The sequence below is a fragment of the Leptonotus elevatus genome, chromosome 15, assembly GCF_054856555.1.
Source record: "Leptonotus elevatus isolate MCC_2025b chromosome 15, RoL_Lele_1.0, whole genome shotgun sequence".
Lineage (NCBI taxonomy): Eukaryota > Metazoa > Chordata > Actinopteri > Syngnathiformes > Syngnathidae > Leptonotus > Leptonotus elevatus.
The window spans coordinates 4423134-4449749 of NC_141253.1; the positions used below are offsets into that span (position 1 = coordinate 4423134).

General features: G+C 39.7%; 1 protein-coding gene across 10 annotated transcripts in view; it reads right to left on the reverse strand.

Moving 5' to 3' along the window:
- The window catches only part of unc5cb (unc-5 netrin receptor Cb), a 144603-nt gene that overhangs the window by 39906 nt on the left and 78081 nt on the right, over window positions 1-26616 (reverse strand). For 8 of the 10 annotated variants that reach the window (XM_086096190.1, XM_086096191.1, XM_086096199.1 and 5 more), the window contains 2 exons: window positions 13008-13265; window positions 4210-4353 (listed from right to left, as the gene is read on the reverse strand). In XM_086096190.1, the coding sequence (XP_085952316.1) occupies window positions 4210-4353; window positions 13008-13265 (402 nt within the window). The remainder of the gene's footprint in view (window positions 1-4209; window positions 4354-13007; window positions 13266-26616) is intronic. The other 2 variants (XM_086096192.1, XM_086096194.1) reach the window with 1 other exon arrangement.

A 26616-nucleotide genomic window follows, 5' to 3' on the forward strand; every position in this document is an offset into this window, starting at 1 on the left:
GAGCAGAATCATGTCAAAGTTTGAAGATCATTTTGTGGATTTGCCATGAAAAAGAGGTGCGAGGACCTTTAATTGCTACTATAGTCCTAATGACCCACATGCAAAGGAGGTTATTTGGAATTCGACATCTTTGTTGTTTGCTTCTCACAACACCCGAGTCGAATGTGAGCTGCCGAAAAAGCTGTTGGACTCGTTCACTCATTACCCTGCACAGCGCCTTAGGGAGCATTTTTGGGTGTTTCTAATGTTTTTTGTCCTTTCCAAGCAATTCGGTGATACTCTTGGGAACCGTGAAACATTTTGTTTTGTTCCTAAAAACACAAACAGTTCAACCCAATCAACTTGCTTTCTTTTCATCTTTTCAAAGGCATTGATTTGATTCATTTGTTTCATCTGCTCTGTGTGGGGAAAAAAACAAACAAAAAAAAAACACACTCATTGTGACACTTGTAAGTAATCTCTTGAATGGGGCCAGGCTATCACAAGGAATTTGTGCGTTTGTTTGTCCTCCAGCGGACACGCACGCGACCCAAACGCTTTAATTTCCGTGCGTCTGAAAAGGCACATCTCCAGCACGACAAGCTCTTAACTCGCCAGCGCTGGCTGTGACTCACAATCGGATTTAAGTGTATATGTTCACACGATGGGAGGAGGAGCGCAAAACAAGGCCATTTTTTCCCATTATACTAACGGGATCGAGTCCGGCTGTGAAATGACGCCCATCCGGGGCGCGAGCCCGGTCGAGGCGCTAATCCATTCAGCGGGAGCTAATGGGAGGGGAAGAGGGGGGGGGGGGGGGGGTCCATTGTGATTTGAGGGATAGGTTAGCGCTGGCAGGCTGCTCATCATGGGTGATTATAGGAGGCGGAGCAGCGGAGGACGGCTCAGCGGGGGACCGACAGGCGCGGATCCGACTCTCCGTTCTGGAAGCAGAGGGAAAGTATGGCAGCGAGGAGACGGGCGGCGCAGAGCTGCTGCCAGTCCGCTTTGGGTCCAAGTGATAGCCGGAGTGGAGCCAAGTCAGTCGACGTGACCTCCTTTCTTTTTGCCACACGATTTGGGATGAAACACTTTGGTCGGTTTTCAGGAAACGTATAGTCGTTGCTCCTCTCGCAAGCACAATGAATACATGTTTGAACCCTTAACCCAAATGTCCTGATGCTAATTTGATCAAAATTGTGCACTTATGTAGCACTTTTTTTTTTGTTGATCATATGTTTACAAAGCCAAATTCACTTATCTCGTCAAAACGTATTGATACAGTTAGCATATCAACGCACAGAAAGTGAACCTTTTTAGTTTAAAAATAATTTACAATAACCTCCTTTGACTGTGCCATTTACCTTACGCTGGTCACGCATTTTAACTATGGGTGTCAAAATGAGTGCATTCATTTTGAGTCATTTTAAAGTTCCTTTAACGCCACAATTTTTTTTTTTAACGCACCACGAATGACCACCCCTTACTTGGAAAGCCTGTACTGGGGGTAATCCGTCAAAATTTAGCATTAGCATTATTACACTTAATAATAATGCATATTTTAGTGAAGACCGGGGTCAAGTTGTATTTTACAATTTTAAAAATGTGCTTCATGTTGATGAGATTAATATGAAAAGAAAAATACACTGAGCTGTCACCAGCGTCTTAAATGCAATTATGCCATCTAGTGGCAGAAATATCACCTCAACACAAATCAATAGCACACTCGTTTTTTTTTTTTACAGTACAGTGCATCTTTTTAAATTTAACTCAATTTTATGAATTATTATGAAATTACTGTATCAATGACTAAAAGATGCAGCCATAATTCTATTAGTTTAAAAAATGTTTCAGTTTTATGTTAAGGTGCATTAAGCTGTTTAAAAAGGTAATATTAAAGCTTGTTCTACATCATGCATGCTCCAACAATGTCCAGATGAGTACGTCCAAGTTTGCCAACTCCCTTTCCTTTGTTGCTAGCACGCAGTTAGCCAACCAACAGCTGAGGCGTTAGCTGGCCAAATATTCGCGTTGCTAAAACGGCGTTAGCTGTCCAAATATTCCCATAGCTAGGACGGCGTTAGCTGGCCAAATATTCGCGTTGCTAAAACGGCGTTAGCTGTCCAAATATTCCCGTTGCTAGGACGGCGTTATCTGGCCATATGTTCCCATAACTAATTTGGATGCAGCACATAAATTAGGGCTGGGGCAAAAAAGTTTGCCAATTATTTGATTATTCGATGGATCGATTTTAAAAAGATCTGATAGCTTTCACCTATGTGCACTCCCACTAGAGAGACGGGACGTGCCATCCAAACAAGCTATGACACATTCTGAGTGGGAAAACTCTGATTTGACGCCAACTTGCTACACAATTTGACTCACCACCGTGCACAGCCCTAGTGCCTTGAGATACGAGTGACCTGACTTACAAAAGGCTTATTGCCACTCCCAGTTAAAATAAAACAAAGAGCATTACACGTCGTTTGTCTGCTAGCTTGATGCTAACACATGATGGGCACGCCAAACCACAAACACTTTTGTAAGGTTCATTTGACTTGTACGTTGAACAAGCGGCATACCCGAACTTGGATGAAAATGATGGCAATTGTGTCAAAGAGTAAACGCAGCTTTAGACAGAAGTTGAAAGTGCACCGACACGTCCCTTCAGGTGCAACGATGACAACAACACATGCGCTGTTGTGTTACGTAACGCGCTTTATGTTGCAACGCCATCGCCTTGATGCTGCAACTAGAACTAGAACTGTCAACTCTTCTGGGCTTTCGTCATTCTTTTGATTGTCAGGTTGTTTTTGAAGGCGCAAAGAAAAAGCCCAAACAGACGCAAACTCGGGCTCTCGTCGTTTGGAAACTATTTTGCGATGCTTCAGAGTGGGTGGAGAGAACAAATCAAGACCATCAATGGGGAAAATACGAGTATAAACACGCGCCGTGGCCTCTTTTCTGTGTATACACTCGTGTGATTCCCTGTTTACAGGGAAACGAACATAAAATTGTGTTCAAAGGGACCCTTGAGTCCCACATCTGGTGAAGATCTCCTCAATCTACCAACCTGAGTGCCACATTTCCTCCAACATTAACCCGATGGCACTATGTCGGGCCACCGTGTACTTTCCAGACGCTGGCCCAACGAATTAGGAAGAGTTTGTTAAAATATAACCTCTATCTATTAAAGACCAAAAAATGTGTCAAAAATTCAAAATGGTGGGCTTGCTGTTAGGTTTGGCATATGGCTCCAAAAGACTATTTTGTAGGTCTTGGGCTGTTACATATGCATCTAGCTTCTCGTACATTTTGGAGTAACGTACAACCAGGACTGCCTTAGTTTTTTTTTTTCTATGGAATGATATTAAGCCATTATTTTATAACTGCATAATCAAATACTAATGGTTTTGTCAGGAAGTTTCATGAGTATTTGCCCAGGTCGAGACACTTAAAAGGAAGCTTTTTGTACAGTTGCACGATAGAGTCAAAGTGATCTTAACTGTCTTTTTTTCCTGGCGAAATAAGAGGCGTCTACTCTTTGTTTTGGAAGGTTCGGTGTTTATATTATCATAAACTATTTATTATATTCTGTGGGTCAAACAAAATGCTCTCAAATGGCTGGAAATACAGACACCTCTGCTTCTAAAACAGCTGGCGGCCAGCAGAGGTGGCAAATCCAGGTCTAGAAAGTAAAAACCCTGCCACAGTTTGGTTTTAGCCCTAGGTGCTAGCTAGCTAGCTAGCTAGCTCCCATGGTGCTTGTTTACCTTTTCGGGAGCTAGCTAGCTAGCATCAGGGGCTAAAGCCAAGCTTTGGCAGGGTTTTTACTTTCTGTACCTGGATTTGCCACCTCTGCTGGCTGCCAGTGAGTTTGAAAACAGCAACAATTTCCATCGCCACGACAACAGCGTCCAAAAAAATAAAAAGCTCTCAATAACTTTTCATCTTAGACATCTTTACATGACGCACCCAGTTTGAAGACGATTGGATAATTTTTTTTAGGAGGAGTTTGTTCAACTATAAAAGGGCAAAACTGGAGAAAAAGTAAAACCAAAATGGCGGACTTCCTGTTGTGTTTTTGGTATGATTAAAATACAGCTACATCTTCTGGCATGATTAATAATTGTCAAATAATAATTCTGTATAATATTTTTGTATCTTGCTCTTTTTTTCTCAATATAAAATGTGTGTGTACGGGGACGAAGGGGAAACGAGAGTACTCACAGGCGATGCGGACGTGGGCTTTGCGGCTTTTGGTGGTCCCCGCCGAGCTCCAGGCCACACACTGGCACCAGAAGTCCTCAGGTCCAAAAAGCTCCTCCACCTGCTGGCGAGTGATCTCGATGCTGGCTTCCCTCACCACGAGGCCTGCCAGGACGGAAGGAAGTGAGATGTTTAGACGAGTATTGGACAAAAATCAACAAATCTTTCCTTAGGTGATTTCACTGTAATGCCTCCATTTGCAACTTTGCAAATGGACATGAACTTTGTGTTTGTGTTTGTGTGTGTGTGTGTACGCATCCAGCCCTGATTCCAAAGCCACAACGTTGAGCTTCGGGGTCCCGCGGGGGCGGATTGTGGGTGTTACGCCGAAGACAATCCTGTTTGCTAAACCCACTGATTAGTGCTCATCTGGGTGCCAGGCCTCAAACAAATAAATCCTGTACACAAGACAAAATGCCAGCATACCCCATAGAGCTGATTATCCTGCATCTGTGGGCACTGAAATTGTGGGCGGAGGCCTTTATTTGCACTTATTTAGAATATTTTTAAACAATATTACCAGTAATTTGGTTTAGTGAGCAATTTAACCCCACCCACGGCTAATTTTACTCATTTGCTCCCAAGAACATATAAATATGTTCCATTTTAAATATTACCATGCTCCCAAAGACGTATTTTTTTATGTTTTTTATGTTGTTGTTTTTATGCTAGAGCATACAGAAGGCTTTGATGCAGCCTCTGAACTAAAGAGAATGCTTGAAGCTATTGTAGTTATTACAAAAACGGCCAGAAGGTGGCAGCAGAGTGTAAGAGATCAACCAGGGCCATGTTGCAAAAAGCTATTTTCCCCAGTGTTTTAAACAGATTTGTGAATAAGGAGGAAACTTAGCTATATTCCAATGTTAATTGCTGCAAAACGGAAACAATGAAAGACGAGACTTTAATCTTTCTTTTGGTAGCTTCCATGTTTTTATAGCAATAGAACACAATATTCTGTGGGCCTTGTAAAATCAGTCAAAATCCAGAAAAAAAACAAGAGAGCGAAGGGGGTTGCTTCAGTGAAAATGGCCGGGAGTGAATGAGCTAAACTGTAAATCTACCACAAAATTGGAACAACTCATCTTACATTTGTGTTAAAATTTACGTTTTATACATGTTGCATAGGATGTACGTATATTCGTGTAAATGTGGCAAACAACTTCTGCTAGCAACCCAGGCTAAACTTCGCTCCGCCCCCAAGAGCAATCGAGATTCACATCAACATATATCTTAGACAATTACAAACATTTAGCTAAAGATATGTATACTACTGTAGTTTAATTATAAAATATATAGAGATGTATCATTTCAACATACTTCCTTGACACCAATAACACAAAATACAATAATTGAATATTAATAATTTATCAAATATTTAAAAACATAAATACATGAAAGATATGCCTAATAGTTAAATTTTCTATTTGACAATAATTACTTTAATTTTGTTTATAATTAATCAACCAATCAAGCTGTATAATTCAACATACTTCAAGTGACACTGATTAGCAATCAAATAAAAAAAGAAAGAAATAAAAATATAATTTTATTACATTACATTAAAGTTACAATTGTGTGTAATGTTTCTTATCTCGACCTTTGCACTGTGAGTCACTCGCAGGTGCAGTAATGCTCATCTTGCTGGAAAACAATCCAGATTGTAAAACGTTCGCCCCCCCCCCCCAAATTCAGCCAAAGCCTCATGAGAACGCTTTGATTTACTTAACGTGCTCCCTGAAAACGATCCTTTGCCGCATAACATGGAGGTCTGTCGCTTTTGTAACAGCTGCATTCACACACATCTGCGGAATAAGGACCACCGTTGCCAATTGTTAAACACAATTTATTGCACTCATTTTCATTTCCATCAATAAGATGGGCCTTGTTGTGCAAGTGACATACTTGTTCGCTGTATCCGTCATGTTTAGCACACCTGAGGGAACCCCTGTCGACGTGACATCATAATGTGACTCAATGGCTAACGCAATCAGAACCTTAATCTGTGCCGTAAATCTCATTAGAAACACACCGTGATGCGCGAGGAAATCGGGGTGGGACGCCACGAGACTCCAAATGCGGCGGAGTGGGTATGCAAAATAATGATGCACTATTTGAGCTCAGCTGTGACTGTTTCATATCTACGCTCAGGTTTCTGGTGCGTCTTGATTTTCTGACTGAGTGAGAGGAAAAATAGGCAAAGAGAGTGGCTGCTTTTGAAAACGAACATGCCATTTTAGTTCGGGTTCAGCGCCTTCACACACACGCCGTGTTCGGTTCGTACAATCGCATCCCGCGCAGCTTAGCGCTCATGTAAAATTTACGACGAGTACGCGGCGTGGCAGAGGAGCAGACATGAGTGCTCAGAATGTTTGGGATCAGTGAAGCCTGCGTTGAAGAATATCAGAGGTGATAAAAGTACTCAAGCGCTGTACTTAAGTAGAGTTACAAATGATTGTAAAAAAACACACAGGTAAAAGAAGTACGTTAGTAACGGGAAAAAAAACAAAACAAAAAAAACTCATATATAATTCAGTCTAAGAAGAATCCTCTGGCATTATAATATTGTGTAAATCATTTTTGGGAAAATAAGAAAATAACATTTGTGTGTTACCATGACCTGGATAACTGAGAATCAATAAAAACAATACAAAGTCAAAAATTTTTTTTTAGCAAGCACATTTTTTCACATGTGTTGTGACAGTAAGTTATGCTATTATGCTAACATTATGAAAAAAAATAAAAAATAATGTGTTGTTGGTTTAAAAAAGTAACAAGCCTATTTGGACAAAATAAGGGGTTGAAAGTAGGGGCCGGACGATTTAATCAACTGATAGTAGCTATTTTAAAACTCAATCAAAAATCAAAAAATGTTTGTCGATTTTTTAAACACACATTAACACGTTAAAACATAAGATAAAGATAATTACATTTGAACATTCCACCCTAAAGAAAACGGCAGAAATAGATTTTTTTTTGCCAATTTTCTTTATACACATTACAATATATGACAAAGATAATTCAAACATTCCACCCCAAAATAAATAAAGGAAAAATTTACACAAATCGGCCACAAAAAAATCTATTTTTGCCAAATTTTGCAATTTTTTTGTATACACATTGCAACATAACGAAAAGATAATGACATTCTAACATTCCACCCCAAAATAATGTTTTAAAAAAAAGGGCAGATTTTATTTCCTCTGTTGTTAAGTTAAACAGATATCAAAGTATATTTTAAATAATTTGGCCGATTATACAAACTTTATTCTGCTAAATATGGCATCGGCCTAAAAAAAATAAAAATCCATATTGGTATGATATGTTTTCAAATGTCAAAAGTCCTCAGAAAAATACACATTCCATTAAAGCACAGATGCCTGAAAACTCTACTTTCCTTCCTTCTCACCACTGGAGGCTCCACGTCAATTGGCAGAACCATGCGTAGATCCATATGAGTAATCCGCTGCACCAAAGTGGTGACTCAACTATTCAATTTAGAATTGTTTAGAATGTAATTCAATAGTCGCCGATAAGGACAAGCTGCACGCGAACATCAGGAGTCATTTGCGAGTCATTTGCTAAGGACCGCATGAAAGGTTTCTCGACGTGCTTTGCTTGAAAGGTATCAGAAGGATCAGTCGAGCAGAAGAGCTCTGAAATAAGCCTGCTGACCTCATCTGGTGACTGCATGTCGCTTCGCTCAGACTGCTGCTCATATTTGATGACTTTTTCATGCCAAATCGTCAGTGATTAAAATTTTATGTCATGCTGCGCTCATATTAGACGGCGTAGGCAAAAATTTGGGGGAAAGAACGAGCCCAGGAAAACCAAAAACGGCTGACTTCCTGTTGAATGTTCGAACGCACTTGCGAGTCTGTTTGAACGTATTTTGCGAGTGTGTTTGACTTTACTCCATTACGTTCGAACGTACTCGCCAGTCAAAATGTTTGCTCTACATTGGCAGTTGCACGCTTCCGTAGAGTGTCAATTATATGCGGATTTTCACGACTCGCGGGTAGGCCCGGGTTCCTATCCCCCGCGAATAATGAAAGTCAAGGTGCGACTGTACAAGCAATGAAAAAGTCAATTTAACCAGGAAGGACTCCTCAAGAGCAACATTCAGCACTTTTTCTTGCCATGACGACTTTTTGTCATCTCATCTGAATGTATGCTTTATACTCCCCCCCCTCCTCCGCCCTCTCCCGTGACACACATCATGCGTCACTATTGAGTGATGTATGCTCACCATGTTCCCACACACACAACCCGCCTCCCTCGTTCATCCCAAGTCACACAACAAAACCGCACTTTACCGCACGTGAACGTGTTCATTCTGTCAAAAATGCTAATGTTCTTTGCGCTCTGCTGTCTCGTGTTACCTGGTTGCTGATCGGCGCGTAATCACACGTTCTAAAAACAACAACAACAACACATGACCCATTTTACATCTGTGAAGAAAGACAAAAGCGCACTGGACAGTAAGTCGGGCGACGAGGGGTGATCATCGCTAATGCTAATTGCTATCTTGTTTGACAGTTCAACAGCGCTAAAGTCGTCCATGTGCTCACCCATTGTCCAACCTTTTTTTTTGCTCTGTCCCGACAGGAATTGGAAGCTGGTTGTGCCGTTTACCTCACACTGGAAATATATTGGCGAAATATGACTGGCGAGTGGAGACCGCAGTGGATAGCAGGACTACATTTCCCATGATTCTTAGATGTGAAAGCAGGAAGCAGTGTTCATTTTGACCAGAAATTTTAATTTAGTTATAGTCTTTCGACTAAAACGAATTAAACTTTTAGTCATAATTTAGTGAATGATCATGTGAATTTGGAAGTAAATAGGAAGAATGTAACAGTTAAATGACCTTTTAATGGGTTTATCGTATGAATCACTGATAACTGTGTGATTGACATACACAACGTGGCACAAAAATGGGACGCCAGGACATGACCTGTGTAATATCGGGTCAAAATAATGAGGCTAGCAAAACTCAAAATCCTCATCTTTTATTTGAATAATAATAAAAAGTTGTATTTGTAATGCACTTCTTATTTCCAAAGAAATCTCAAAGTGCTAAAATGTATTTTGTGCAAATGGGTTAGAGTTGTAAAATTCCGATTTTCAGAACATTGGTCTTGAGAATCCATCTGCTGTGCTTGTCAGATCTTAAACTGAACGTAAATACCAAATCAAAGCTGTTCTCTCAGCAGGTGACAAATAATAAATGCTGTCATGGCAAATATTACCTAGAGCCCAATCAACACTTAATTTCCTCGCAGTTGTCATCATCGCCGTGCTTTTAAAAGCTCTCCGAGGCGAACGCCGGCCCTTTTATTCACTCGCAAACATAAGGAAAAAACACCGCAGCCTGGACACTAATTACTTAAACAACAACTAAGTCCTATCATTCCAACTCCCCAAACCAATTTAAAAAAAATAATAATTCCAACTCTTCGCCATGGTAACCGGCTCAAACAAGGGTCATAAAGACTCGGCCGCGTAATTGCATTTTAAATCACAAGCGATAAGCTGTCGAGAGCCGCTGACAGGCAGAAAAGAAGACAATTACTAGCTTGGATCAGACATGACGGATGGCGATTTTGCCCAAGTTGAGCTCGTTTGGCTGCGGCTGCGTTATTTCCCAGCGTCTTGGATGCTGGGCGGTGCCCCGCCGAGGGGCGGAGCCAACAGCTGGTTTCAAGACACAATTGTTTGGCTATTTCTTGAAAGGGAGCAGAGTTCATTTGAAGGATTTTTAACTCAGAACAATGAGGTTGAAAACAAGCTCAGCCCTCTTTGCTCATATTTAAGTGCTGCTTTCAAATGCTGCAGTTGGTCTGGCTCTATTTTATCAAAAGGAGCAAAGGCGCTTGTGTTGAATAGAGTTGCAACACAAAAATGATCAAATTGTGTGCGATTGTATTCAAATCGGAAGCACAATCTGTGGTTTTATTCCTTTGGTTTCGATGAATAGTAAGCAATGCAGTGAGGTCATAAGAAAAATAAATATATTACATTTGTTGATTTATGTATTTGAAAAGCTTTCAAATATGTTTTTGGTCAATAAATGCCATCTTATTCTCTTTCCTAGTCTGCTGTGTTCATCATCCTGCTTTGGCATTGAACCTTCTGTTGTATTCTTGACTTGGGGGCGAGCTCACTTGCTCAATTAGTCTGCGGTGCCGCATTTCAAAGGTTTCTCATATCTGCAGAAGGTCAAGAACACATTTGATAATTCACTTTTTCTCATTTTAACCAGCCTCGATCAAGGTCTAATTCTTTACATTGAAAGGACTTGTACGTAAACATAACAGCGCTGAATACAGCTGCCTTTGTCGCTTGTATTTGGTACATAAAAATGTAGACTTTCCAACTGTGTGTCTCCCGTCTCGTCCTTGTTTTCAGAACATCACGAGTTATTGCCTGACATGAAGGTGAGACACGGAAAAAGAAAAAGGAGCGAGCGAGCAAAAATATATTCAATTTCTGCCAGCTACATTATCTCAGCTTTTAACCTGAAGGAACAAACTGGCTTCGTCAGGAACGAGAAGTTAACTTTTCTAGTATCTTCTATGAAATATAACACATTTTAATTAGTATAAAAATCAACTTTTTAAAAATGTATTAATTTTTGTTTTGTTTTGTTTTGTTGTAGTTAAAGGGATACTTGTCTCATTGAGCCATTTTCAGCAGTAAAAAGTTTACATTTTGTCCAGAATAAATTTGATAACTTCATTATTTTTCCATTTAGAATTAATACTCACCTGTTTTCCGGGTTTGGTCAGCAGACTGAGCCATGATTGGTCGTTACCTGCTTCCTCAGCACAGGTGAGTGGAAAAACTCATTTTTAAAGGTATTAATTGTATGCAAAATATTATGTAGTTATCAAATTCATTCTGGACAAAATACTAACTTTTAAGTTCATTTATCGTACTCATTTTATTTCCTGGGGAGGCAAATGGCTCTGATTTGGTGGTATGGCCCATATAGTGCCACCTACAGGACTGGGGTGGAACAAAACAACAACAACACAGCAAATGTGAGGTGTAGTGATGCTGATTTGTTGTGCAAATACATTCCAGTTTCAAATAAAATCTTAATTCTCAAATTTTATATTTGTCTTTATAATGTGTGTGCCAACTTCAACGACATACGTGTTTGTAAATTGAGGGTAAAGAGCATAAATGAATGAAATCCTGCGCAGGAAGTAGCCCGTGGGCCTGCGCTGCAGTGGAGCGGGGTCTCGCTGTGGTGACGCGTGGGCTGTCTTTCTCTGTTGATGCTTTTAGCGCAAACCCCTTTGACACGAGAGGCCAAAGAAAAACGGCAACCTTCAAACGCCTTCTTCGCCGTAACAATAAGCAACACAAAGCACGAGTAACATATCAGGCCAAAAGGGCAAAACTTCAATACGCCTTCGCTTTCTACGCTGGCTGCAGCACAATGTTTGGATCTGCTTTTCGGGGTCTGCGTATTGATTCAAGCATATCCAAATGTCCGGAGTGTGTGTGTGTGATGGGGACGGGGAGTAAACAGCCGGATGAAAACGCGCTAAACGGGAAATGATTTGTAGCCTACCTGTGGGGGGGAAGCAAAAAACTCAATTTCTAATACAGCGGCTGAATGTAGCCAATCAGTGCCTGCGATGTTAGGTGTAATAGCTCCGTTGCCTTCGGGTGTTGAGAGTTCAGTGGGGAAAAAAACAAGCTTGCTGGAGATTCACTATTTAACTTTTCTCTGGATGCTTGTGAACATTGTAAGCAAGTTTACTATTGAGAAGGTGAAATTCTGAGCATTTGGACAATTACTAAGTAGGTATCTAAACGATTAATTGACTGTCAAATATATGTATCGAATAATTTGATAATTCATTAGTCATCAATTAATCAATTAATTGTTGCACCTCTAATATACATACATGTTTGTGTGTAAGCGGTGTGAATCTCTAAATTGAGAGCCGTATGAATTTGAAAGTCAAACGATTAGTTTTTTCAATTTTCCAATTCCAACCATTTTTGCTACAACCCTAATATATATGTATACCGTTATGAAAATTTTGAGAAGGGTCGTCCATTATTTCAAGTTTACACTATTCGCAACAAGCTTCAGCCCCTATTCCCCGAAAACACCTGGGTAGGGCTGTGCCATTATTAATCAAAATTCTATTAAAATTTCAATTACATTCCAAAATTAAAAAATCAGCAGAATCGTAATAAAAAAAAGGATTATTACTGCTAATTTTGGAGTTGTTTAAATTATAAATTTGCACCTTTTTTAAATTTTAAAATAACTAATTTAATATATTTGTTTCATCAAAAAGGAACTTGCATAATTATAGTGTTTCAAAGAATTTGAAAAAATGTCAATGTTCAAATTTCAATTTCAAAGAGTTTTAAAAAATAATAATGATTGCACAATGCACATACTGCACTTCAACTTAAATATATACATATACATACATAAATAAATATATATTATAAATAAATAAAATTATAAATTGTGTTTGGTCCATACTTAATTAGTGTTTACATTTTTTTTAATTGGTCTTAATATTTTTAAATACTTAAACATGTTCTTGTTTTGTACCAAAAAATAATCGTTTGAATGAATAATCGTGATTTCAATTATTGCCAAAATAATCGTGATTATTTTTCCCATAATCGAGCAGCCCTACACCTGGGGATTACTGTACTTTTTTTCTTTGACTTTTTTCTGTGCCTTTACTTTAACAACATTGGGTTTTTGATTGACGCACCGTTGCTTGTGTTGCGCAACTTCTCACCAGAGTTCTCGTCCACGCGCTCCTCCACCGTGTGCTCCTTCTGGTGCACCCACTCGCTGTTGCACTTGAAGTAGATCTGCGTGGCGGGCGTGGCCTTGCAGTACAGGTTGACAGGCTTGTTCTTGACGATGTAAGCCTCCTCGGGCTCCATCAAGAACACGGGCAGCGGCTCGGGCGGGTCCGAGGGGAAGGTTTCCGGCAGCTCGCTGAGACCTATGAAGTCGTCGTCCACTAGGGGCACAAGGAAGAATAAGGGTGAGATTATTGAGGGTGAGGCGTTTGCTTTCATTTCGTGAGAAACAAAATCGTTACAACCGAACTTCTCCACTGTCAAATGTTGTGGGCGTGTATCCATTTAAAACCTCACATGGCTAGGTTATATCCCACCGGGAGACACTAGCCACAAGCTAGCTCGCAAGCTAACAGGCTATCAGGGGTGCTTCTGGGCAGTGGACCGTCAGCAGAATTGGTGACATTGTCATCTATTCGCTTGAGATCTTAAATAATGAAGTTGTTCTTGTAAAATGGTCCTGGAAAGATGCAGATTCGGACAGTGGGTTTAGCTAGCTAGCTAACTGTAGTGGTAGAAATGAGATAATGGGGGAGGAGCAGTAAACGTAGATGGATTTGACCACATTTCAGAGGTGGACTCGGATGAACTGACGTTACAAGCAGTCGCATAGTTTCGGTTTCGCTCTAGTCTCTCTCGTGCTTTTTGTCTCGCTGGCTCACACACACATACCATCATCTAATGACCCGAGGCTCCTGGCCCACTTTGTGCCATTCCTCCAATACTTCTGCAGTCGACAGATACGCTTCCCTGTAATTACAACTCCCTTTCATCTTTGCGTCTTGAATCGCGCGCCGCTACCGCCGCGATCGCAAACGAACGCTCACAGCAGCGGCAAACACCGAAATCTGTGAGCGTGGCGAGCACGGGGAACTTCTCCTTTGAAGAGGAGGAGGATGAAGCCTATTTGTCCTCTCTGCTTGTCAGCTCCAGAACTGTTCTATTCATACCGTCGATCCGGTAAGGCATCAATAATTCACCAGAAGGAGACAGGATGAGGAACAAACTCGGCTAGAACCTTGGCAGACTGAAGGAGCTGTTTTCAAAACAAAGCAGTTGTTTTTGGTCAAAACCTTTGCTTTTATCAGACAATAAAACATTTCACGCAGGTTTTTGGGAACATCTGAAAAATGCAACTGCAACTTCAGGCTGGATTTACAATGCAGGTCCAAGAAAAACATGTATAGTTAAACATAGAGATACTTACTTAATTATTATTATACTTAATCATAGTCACGTTTACAATGGTTCCTTGCTACATCGCGGTTCACGTATTGAGGATTTTTTTCGGGTCCATAACATAAATCAAACCGGATTAGCTACATACATTCTAGCGCCATTGCAAACGAAAGTGCATCGATTTATTTATAACAACATTTCGACGAAAATAAGCATTAGTATTCACACTAATATGCATAAAGCATAATAAAATGAAACATAAGGCATTCTTGCGTGATAATTCAACATAGATGGCAGTGGATTGACTTTCCATACTGCTCGATGAAGGCGGACATGATACCTCTCGAACAATAGCAAACAGGAAGTGCGTCGGCGGAAACAGGAAGTACATTTAGCGATAATATTTTTTCGTTAAACATAAATAAAATGAGTAATTATCCATCCAAACAATTAGTAAGCCTTTTTTAAATAATAAAGAAATATTTTTAACCTTATTTAGCGTCATAAACGTATTCAGAGAAAAAGCCTCAGTACAGCTATTTTTATTATTACATTTACTATGTTAACAAATGTTTATAAAGGTGGGAACTGTATGGCTCAGATGCGTAACTCGACACCCAAAAAAGAAATAAATATATATATTTCTCTTCTTTTTCCCCCCAATAACCTCTACTTGACGGAAAATCACCAATTAAGGGTGGGCGTGGAACAAATCACCCGGAAAAAGTGAGGAAACACTGCATTTGATGTTTTAGTTACTTCTCATATCATTTCTGTTCTTACTTCATTTCGTTAAAGAAAATCTTTTTTCAATTGTAGTTTTGTCAATAGTTATATTAACTCATTCACTCCCGGCCATTTTCACTGAAGCAACCCCCTTCACTGCAGCCTGTTTTACTGGATTTTGACAAATTTTGCATGGCCCACAGAATATTGTGTTTTTTTGCTAAAATAACGTGGAACCTACCAAAATAAAGATTTGAGTATTTTGTATTTGCTTCCGTGTTACAGAAATTAGCATTAGAATATAGCTAAGTTCCCTCATTATTCACAAACCTGTTTAGAACACTGGGGAAAATAGCTTGTTGCAACATGGCCCTGGTTGATCTCATACTCTGCTGCCACCTGCTGACCGCTTTTTGTAATAACTACCATTGCTTTAAGCGACCTCTTCAGGTCAGAGGCTGCATCAAAGCCTTTTGTACGCTCTTGCATAAAAAACATTTAAAAAGTATAATTATGTTTTTGGGACCATGTCAATATTTAAAATAGACAATTTATTTACGTTTTTGGGAGGAAATGAGTTAAAAACTTCCATGTCGTCCATTATTTTCACACACTAATCAATTTGAAGTAATGACATAATCTGTTTTTACCTGTAAATTGTCGAGGAGGATTTAGGAAGAAAAAAAAAAAGAAGGAGGAGTTTATCAGTGCATCAGCAATTCGTCCTTGCCCTTGTGTCCCCCCCTCCACTGCCCTTGTCCTGTGCGGACACGCCGGAGCCTTGATGTCTGACAGAGGTTGCCTCCTGGTTGCCTTTGCGGCGCTGAATAATCTCTCTCTCGTCCGGATATCTCCCTGTGATGTCTCTCTAATGTTATCTCTGCCTCCATACCTGCCACGGCCCCCCGAGATGATTGCTGGGAAATGAAAAGGCGAGCGAGGCGAGGGGGGGGAGCGTGACCGAGGCCATCCTCACTGGGGGGCGGTTGAGGTGTCTTGTTTGCTTTGCTGGTAATCTGCGGTGAATTACATGCGACCTCAAGTGACCTGTGAGCATAAAATAGCTCGTTCACTCGTTTTGTTTAGCGTTCCAGAATTCGGTCTGTTTTGCGGGGGCGGTTTTGTCTTATGCAAATGAGCCATTTCTGACCCAACCCTCAACCAGTGCGGAAACTCAAGGTTCCACTTTAGATGAAACCCGACGAGACCCTCATTCAGTTTCATCTGTTGCTTTTTCTTTCCACTTGATGACTCCGTGGACGCCAACCGGGCCCCGGCTCGCTCCTCGGCCCTCAGTCCGCCCACGTGCTAAGCCAGGGGACCCTGACCCAGAAAAGCGGCGAGAGCTGGAGCTGACGGAAACTCATTAAAGATTGTGTTAGCCGTCTTTCACCCGCCATTGCCATTATCTCCCCATCTCACTCGCTCGCTCGCTCTCTTTCTCTCTCGCTCCTGGCGCCTTTGCCGTGTCGGCGCTGCAAAGCGACAGAGATCTGAGGCGACCATGAAAGCGTGCGCGCGCACGCTGGCGGAGGGGTAAGCGGCAAACTTGCCTGGCTGAGAGATTTTTTACGTCGGACATGAATGGAAGTGGTCCTTGAAAATAGGTTGGGCTATAAAAACACCTGATCTTTATCGACACTCGTCATTACCTTTCGCATTCATGCGCGATGCAAAGAGAACACACGATACGGCATTTGTTGGAAAGCGAAGAGAAAAGCGATCAAACGGATGCTAATGCACATCCAAGTAAATACTTGTAATGACAGTTTATTATTTTACACGACCCAAACACTGCTCTGAAAATTTTTCTTATTTTAGTTTATATTCATATTCTCGAACCTACACAGATGCGGAAGACTGTTTTGCCTTGTTGGACGGACATTTTGTTGCTCCACAGAGCATTAAAGTCTCGTGACGGTAACATATAGGAAAGTCTTCTGTAAAATCGGTCGATATACATTATTCGACTTCAAGATGTAAAAGTTTAAAGTGGAAGTCAACCTTAAATATTCCTTCACAATCATATGTTATATGTGACCTCACTAGGGTTATTATAGTTTTGGAATTTTCATTTTAGTTCTGTCACTTTATATTAGTTTTAGTTATTTCAAAAATGCTGAGTTTTAGTTTAGTTTCAGTATTAGTTTTGTTTTGTTTTTAAATGTGTATTACTTGTGCGCAGAGGTGGCAAATCCAGGTTCGGAAAGTAAAAACCCTGCCACAGTTTGGCTTTAATCATTGACGCTACCTAGGTAGCTAGCTAGCTCCCTAGAAGGTAAACGAGCACCATGGGAGCTAGCTAGCACCATTGGAGCTAGCTAGCACCTGGGGTTAGAGCAGTCACTTCCTGGTCTTCTTCTTCTTCTTTTACATTACTGGTGGATCACATACCTATGGTGTATAGCGCCACCTACAGCGGCGGAGTCCCCTCTAAATATTCGCAAAAGAAGAACAGATGGAAACGGGCATAAGTCGCATGTCCGTTTTGCGCATTTTCAGCAAATTTGCTTAAATTTTTTTGAAACAATTGGATGGAAACCTGACTATTGTTGCTCATGTCTCAGGTAACAACCAATCACAGCTCAGTTTCAGAAAACGGGTGAGCTGTGTTTGGTCGTTGCCTGATCCCTGAGCAACATTGATGTCATCTTCAGTCAACAGCAAATGGCAAAATGGCCGCCTCCTGAGATGGATAAAAACGTCTGGATTTTGCTGCTTAACTCATATTCCACAAACGCAATATTAACCATAATAGCATATTTAGACCAGTGGGGCTGCATAGAACATATTATTGACAACAACAACAAAAAGCGCTGACTGAGTTTTTCTATGTGATTGTTACGTCCTATACGTGTTCCACAAACATCTCGTAAACCGAAGACCCCCTCCCCTGTACATGCTTAGCCAAAGGGCAGTTAGTTGCCATGGATACATCAACCTGGTGCAGTTTTAGTTCAAACCTGATTGGTTCCTTCGCCCGTTGGGTCGAGTTTGACTGAAGCAGAGTTTGCTTGGAACTAAAAACTTTGGATTGTTTCAGTCCAAGTTTGCCTCGCTCAAAATAAATCACATCAACTGCTGTTACGTCTTAATGAGTGGTACACTTCCCCATTGATTTTGTTCTTGGCGGCAGCTTTTCTTTTCTTGTAACTTGTCTTGTCTTGTACACTCGGGCCCAATTCTCGCTCGTCTGTGTAGTTGTTTGTCTTCTATATATAATACACAGATCAAATGAACCCCACTTCTAAGCATCAATAAGGCATTTGCAAGTTATTTCCTTCCCATTTGTTTTACAAGTCTGTTCTCTGATTAAAATGCAATATGGATTCTTGCATTAAGTATTTGTAATTATGTGGCTTGGATTTAAACTCTGCGCTGCTAAATTGTCTTTATATTGAGGGCTTTAAAATTTTAATGAAACGTGTCCTCGCAGCAAACTCCAATTGTATTACGCTTCATAATTAGGGTGAGTTTTGCTAATTCCCACCGGAAGTCATATTAGGGAATAATTTAGAAGAGAATATTTGTTAAAATGGATAATCATTCAGTCATTTTTGAAGATGGGAGCGATTAATAACACGCCGCCCCTTAAATGAGTTTGTCCTTCTGCCTTGTTATCGAAAGAATGAAGTAGAATGGAGAATTAAAGCGAGCCGTGTCCACCCCGTGGGAGTGGACAAGCGCTTTGGGAGCTCGTCTTGGCAGTGGTGCCGAGTTTTTCGCCTCCCCGAGCAGCGGGAGTGTCGCGGTGTTAAAAGGATGACAGCGTGGACACGGGCGAATCAAAGCCAAACGCCGGCTCCCAACGCCGGCATCATTACATATTAAAGTGCGCTCTCGGGCAGAGGAGAAGACGAGAGACTCGCAGTCTCGCACAATGAGATTTTGCTTGAGCTTAAAAAGGAATAGAAATACGTAACGCAATACGACAATACGGAAACACATTGTAATAGTAGGAATGATATTTATCTACACTCTAAAAACAGTTGGGTCAAAAATAACCTAACTGTAGGTCAAAAAGGGACCGATCCTCTACTTGGGTCTATTTGACCCAACTTTGAGTCAAGAAATGGCTCCTTTAGTGTAAAACAACTCAAATCCTTTACCGAGGTCAAAAATTGGGTCGTTTTGTAAAAAACAACCCATAAAGTGGATTGGTCCATTTTTGATCCATAATTGGGTTACTTTTTTTTACCCAGCAGTTTTTGAGTGTATGGACAAATGATGCACACTGTTTAACATGGCCGAACCTCAGAGGAATGTACCATCGGAAAAAATAAAATAAAAAGACAATGCATTAACGTGTATTACAAAATAATTTCCCCCCCCTTGATGACTATTTATTAACCAGTGATTGGTGTTTATTTCATACTTCGTATTTGTATTGTGAATAAAAAAAAAAAAAAGGGGGGGGGGATTGATGTTGTACTATGTTACCGGTTCGGAAAAACAGATGTTTGCAAATGTCTTATTTTGATTAAACTATTTCATGAAGGACTACAGAAATCAATAAACAATTACTGAAATCAGATGATTTTGACTTTTTTTTTTTTTATAAAAAAAAATGGCTCCAAATGATAACTCAATTATCAAAGTAGTTGTCGATTAATTTGATCAGCGATTAATTTTGACAGCTCTAATACGAACAAATGGCACTTGGAGCAAAACATGAAGACAGACACTATTACAATACTTTCTGGCATATATTCTTTATCGTCAGCATGGAGCAGCTCGCTTACTGAGAAGCTGTGTCTGTCTAAAATCCGCAGATTTTTGCCAATTTTTCTTTTAAACAAATACCAAAGGATAAAAAAATTCTGCCTTTATTTCATATCTTCATCATTCTAAGCATTAAAGGACCAAAAAAAAAGTAAATTTATTCATGATGCATTATAATTTTTTAGTAATTGGCCAATTAATCGGTTATTGGAATTTCATTTTGTCCTATAATCGGCATCAGCCCCCAAAAAATAATCCATGTCAGATGGCCCTTTAAGACAATCGGCCTGCAATCACGTCATGGCCCATTATGCACTTTTTCAGACCCAAAACATGTCGTCTTGACTCTTTGTAACAGAGCTCCTTCATTTTTCATGAAATGGGCCAATTTAAAAAACATGTTTTAAGAGGTCTCTTTTGTGAGTGAAGAAGAAGGAGGAAAAAAAGAAAAGAAAAAAAGAACGTTTCGAGGCTGCCACAAGATCATTAGTTGGCACGACGGTCACCCGTGCAAATCACAAGTGCAGAAGCGTTCAAATGAGAGCATAAAACGGAAAACTGATTGACATTCATTTCGTTTGGTGAAATTTAATGAGACCTGATACAAGAGCTGTTTTTGCTTTGAATAAATAAAACCCACTTTTGATTGACACTGTAAGACTAGTAATGGTGCAACAATATGTTAACTCATTCACTGCCATTTACGGCTGTCGATGTAAAAAAACGAATTTGAAGTATTTCTATTCGTTTAACATTTTTTTCACTTTTGTTAACAAGAGAATGAAAACCTAAATTTTTTTTTATTGTACATTTAGAACAGATATAAATGTTGTGATTAATCGTGAGTTAACTAGTGAAGTCATGCTATTACTTACGAAAAAAATGTAATCGCCCGACGGCCCTAATTTTATATTTATATTTTATTTTTTTATTTTTAAAAGAAAAGATTATTAACTCTTTGACTGCCAAGCATTTTCAGAAAAGAGAACATCTGGGTGCCAGCTGATTTAAGCATTTTGACTGATCTTTCAAGGTCCACAGAAAATGTTGTGTTTGGACTATGGAAACACAGATACTACCAAATGAAAGATTGAACTCTCATCTTTTGAAGTTGAGATGCTTTAGTAAGCTTTTCTTGCCATTTCTGTCATCAGGAAAATGTTACAAACCAATTTACAATGGCATTAGCTATACCAAGGGTTGTGCAGACTTTTTTTTTTCACTGTATAAGTACAGTATGTATAGTTATTAGGGGTGTGAGGCGATTACAATTTTTAATCGTAATTAATCACGTGACTTCAATAGTTAACTTATGGCTAATTGCAAATTTGATATCTGTTCTAAATGTACAATAAAATGTACACAATTTTTTCCCCCCTAAGTTTTCATATTCTTGTTAACATAAAAGTGGAAAAAGGTGTTAAACCACAAAAAATATGACTGCATAAAAGTGTGATAAAGAGTTGTGTTGAAGTCATTTTTCTGCCACTAGATGGCATAATTGCTTCTGTAAGAATGGTGAAAGCTCACTCCATTTTTCTTTTCACAATAAAAGCGATCTAATCCTGAACATGAAGTAACTTGTGAAGTTCTGCGCATTTTTAAAATTGTAAAATACAACTTGACACCAGTCTCCAAACATATGCATTATTATTACATTTATTCCTGCTAAATGTTGACGTGGACAAGTCTGCTGCGTTGTGACTGGAATTCCCCCAGGACAGGCGTTTCCATTAATCGCGCGTTAAAAAAATCAAAATTAACACACTCACTTTGACACCCCTAATAGTTATGTTTTTTATACAATAAATACAACCATACACATATTTACAGATACACACATACAGATTTTTTTACTTAATAATGACTATATTTATCACACAAAAAAACATGAATGCCATGTTTGACTTGCAATTGTGCTCCCCAGTATATACTGCAGATCATAAATCCAATGTTGGCTCTATTACCCGTCTTGCTGCATACATACTGTAGGGTGAGATATTTGTGGGGGTGTTTTTTCACAGATCATATATATCCTATTGTGTGTGCGTGTGTGTGTGTGAGCGCGTCTGGTGATAACAGAGTCTGAATGTCGGCGCTGTGACACCCCCGTGCCAGATAAGCTCTCCATATATCCCCGCGCGTACCTCAAGTAGATTTACTGTGCCGAGGAAGACGGCGGATGAGTTGGGAGGGAGGACCGTCGGCATAAATTTGCTGGCCTTCACGTCATTGTGTAGTTTAGGGGTATATACTGTAGTGAACTAGCTATTTGTGGTTCAAAATGTCACTTAGTTTAGGCTGTTATTTGCTGAAAACAGTCTTTTTTTGGGTGCTTTCTGTAACATAAAATGGCAATATATATAGCCCTGCCACGACGCCACACCTAATATATATATATATATATATATATATATATATTATATATATATATATATATATATTATATATATATATATATATATATATATATATTATATATATATATATATATATATATTATATATATATATATATATATATATATATATTATATATATATATATATATATATATATATATATTATATATATATATATATATATATTATATATATATATATATATATATATATATATATATATTATATATATATATATATATTAGGTGTGGCGTCGTGGCAGGACTATATATATTGTTATATATATATATATTATATATATATATATATATATATTATATATATATTATATATATATATATATATATATATATATATATATATATATTATATATATATATATATATATATATATATATATATATTAGGTGTGGCGTCGTGTCCCTACCCCCCATGAATAGTGTTGGTTTACAGTAAAAGAAAATAGAGTAACCGGCTTGGTGGTTAAGTAGACAACAGGGGGGGGCTTCACAGGGCAATGTTTTGATATGCGGCGATGGAGAAGAGTGCGAGGTGCTTTACAGCTGAGTGGTCAAGCAGAATAATAAACCACTCACCTGTCATGTCAAGCGAAGCGGCATAAATCGACTGTCAATCAACTCTGACTATAAATTGGCGGCGAGCACACCTCCCCATTATATTGAGTGAACATCAATCAATGCTAACGACTTTCTGCGGGTCGATGCTTGTTAGTATTGGATTAAGCAAGGAGCCCGTTCATCCTCCGCCAGCACCGATCGATAAGCGCCGCAGTCGTCTTTAACGCCGAGAAGAAAGTAAATAAGCGGCGGCTAACTTCCGCTCTGACGTCTATTTGCGGCTCAGTGCTTCATATCCGCAAATATGTGTACGCATGTTATCTGCAGGGCCGCGGCTAACGGTCGGCTGCAGCGGGGCGATTTATTGATTCCTGTTGGGGGGGCCGGCGACCCCGTCAGAAACACCCCACCCCCACCCGCTATCCTTTCAAGCGCTCATATTTCCCTCTCCAGGGGAAGCCCGCCATCTCAAGACAAACAAGAGGACGCTTTTTTGGGGTTAGCTGTCAGACGCTCGCGGGGTAAACATGGCACTCGCGTCACAGATGCGCCACCATGGGTCAACATCATGACCCAAGAGAGTCAAAGTGTTAAAAAAAAAAAAAAAGTTTCAAAAGAAACTTAAAGGGATTTCGATTAATGGGAGCGATCGTTGGAGAAAGGATTTAGCACAATTTCAGTATAATTTAAGGATTTGGTACGAAGAGTCATTAGTTTTAATAGCTTTTTATATACGTTACTAACAATTCCGTCTTCATTGAACCAAACGTAAGTTTATGAAAAACATCAAAGACAGTTTAGTCTTCGCTGTCATGAACATCAAAGCCGTTTTACTGCGCTGCCCCCATTTTGTACACATCAAAGACAATACCGTCTTCATGGAATGTGTTTTCATAAGCAGGGCAATGGAGTCATCATTAATCTCAACGTGCTCGATTTATAAACACAAGACACAACTGTGTGTGTTGTCATGAACATCAAAAGATATATTTACTATAGGCGCATGTTTTCGTAAAGGCTAAGCATAGGATTGGACTTAAACACATAATTCAATCTTTATGGAACCAAATGTGCTTGTTTTCGAACAAATATGTATTAGTCATGGATCAACCTGTTTTCATAAACATCAAAAACAGCTTATCCATCCAAGTACATTTTGGAAAACATCAAAGACATATTCTTTGTTGAACACGTTTTCCCAGATAAAGAAATGTTTATTCGTTGAATGTGTTTGTTTTCCCGTAGACATCAAAGACAACTTGGTCTCCACTGACGAAATGTACGTGCTTTTAGTTTTCATTGACAAGAACGTGTACTTTTGTAAACATAATTTTTTTTAAAGCAACACTAAATAACTTTGTTTATGTTCATTATGGCGGCGCCATATGGACAAAAGCGGTAATGTTGTGTCTGAAAGAAGACCCCATTTCTCATGAGGACAAGCGCAATGCGTCGTCTTTGAGCTCACGTCAGCGAGTGAAAGCCGGGCCAATGTTGATCCTCGGCTCCCCTTTTTCTTTTTTGTCTCCTCCTTTGTTTTGCAGCTTCTGCCAGGAAAGCAGTAATCGTGCGTCGATATTCAAATTGACTTCCGTCTTTGTAACAAATGGGGAAAGAGGGAAGTGACGTATGCCATAAAGCAGATAGCTCATTTGTAGTTTTTTGTGTGGCAGTGTTCCTACCATCCTCCTCAAAGTTGCTTAGGGCCAATAAAAATAATACAGACCCCCTCGGGCCATGGCAAAGGTTACCATTCAACTAGTTTTAAGTTGAGGTTTCATCAGAAGAGTTATGAAAATATTTTATTAAGGTTGAAAATTTCCTTAGTGCTACTTTAAACAACAAATATCATTACATCTTCCTTTAACTGAAGTTTTTTTGTAAACATAAAAGACAATTTAGACGTTAAACCGAAGCCATTCAGTCTGGGATGACGCTAACTTGCACATTTTCATAAACGACAAAGACAATTTCGGTCTTCAGAAAACCGAATGTATTAAACACTAGGATTTTTTTGTAGTCCTCGCAAAAGTGCATGTTTTCCTAACATAATTTTTTTGTAGTTTTCAGCGAACCTATTTTGTCCACCTCAGACAAATTAAATGTAGTCTTCATTGAACCATTTGGTGCACGTTTATGTCAACATCTTTCGTGGGAAATTTAAGTAATATTAGAAACATTTTGCCCTAAGTTAGTTTACTAGAGTTTAAATGTGTCTTGAGTAGAGAAAGTTTAGGGCTCAAACTTTAAAGTGGCGTTTTCACTGTTACTGGACTGTAATACAGGGTTGAGCCTTGTGCACATTTCCCCCGTTCAATATACACGAGAATATGCAGCGAAGCAATACAAGCAAACCAAGTGATAATTAGGACCTTTACGTTGACAACCAATTTAAAACCACAGCCTCATCCCTGTGGCTTATTTTCAACTCTTTCAGCGTACCCACTGCTCCCTCGCGCATCCGTCATGGCCGTTTGCTTACATGTTCCCTCTGATCGCCGTCCCTGACCTTCACTCCGCCCTGTCTGGCCGCATTCTGGCGGCGAGCGGCTGGCGCTTGCCAGCTTCGCGCCAGGCCTTGGCCGCTGTCTGGCTGTTCAAGTGGCGTCCCGGTGCCGGGAGGAGGAGCAAGGTCAGAGTGTCACGCCAATCTCCAAAGCCGACGCGCGGCGCTTTTCCGATGCCCTCCAAGCCATAAAAGTGGCAAAGACAGCGTGGGACTGAATAGTTGCATTTAAAACATGGCCGATGGGATGTTTAATACGCGCTTCAAAAGACGAAGGATGGAATTCTCATTGAGTATTTGTATGGAGACAACCTGCATTTTCATTGCTTCCAATGGGAATGATTTGTCCCACTCTTCATCCTCGATTTTTTTTTTAAATGAATATAGATAAAAATCTTATCCCTACTTTTTTTTTTTTATCTATTTCTTTCCACCATATTTTTCGCTCGCGTTCCAGCAATTAGGAGCTTTCACTCTGGCGTCTTGTGGAACTCCCCTTGTTCCCTCCCGGATGAAAAGCTATTTTGGTGCGTGATTGGAGAATGATGCCGCTACTTAGTGAGTCGCTCCGTCAGTGTAAATGGAGGGACGGCGGAGAAAAAAAAAAGGGAAGGATAGGAGAGGAGGGGAAAAAGCTCGAGAGGAGTAGTGGCTCCCCGGGGCGCTGTAGCTGTGATGGGTGAGCTGTCAAACGGCCCATTGTCCAAATTACCCAGCAAGCACCGTGTCACCACCCGGGACTAATTTACGGTACTCTACGAGTGGAGTCGGTGAGAGAACGGAGAAAAGGATGCAGGTGAAGAGGCGGGGGAGGATGGGGGGGCTACCTCACACCTACCACAGAAGGCACTCAAAGCACAACAGAATTCTCAACTAGAAAATGCAATCTTTCCTAATATTGAAAGATGTGGGACGATGTGGAATCAGACTGGTGAAAAATATGTCACTTGTGTGTGGAAAATGTTAAATGAAATTTAATAATTTTGGAATAATATTGGTGGAAATGTGCAATGTGTTGGTCAAAAATGTGGGAAGATATGGTATGATATTAAAAGACATACAATTATGTGGAATTATTTTGAATAATGGGGGACGATGTGGAATGATATTGGTGGAAAATGTGGAAGGATATTGACTGACATTGAAATTATATTGAATGATATTGAAAAATGAATAAAATACTGTATAATCAAGTTAAAACTAGACTAAGTGCAATTTCTGCAGAAATTGCGCGGGAATGCTGAAAGCTAAATGCTAATAGCTGAATGCTAAGCTAAATGCTAATAACTGAATGCTAAGCTTACTTATGAAGTAAATTGAAAGATACATTTTGTGAAAATGACAAAGTATTAATTGTAGTCGAAAGATAAATGAATAAAAAGAACACTTGAACCCGGGAT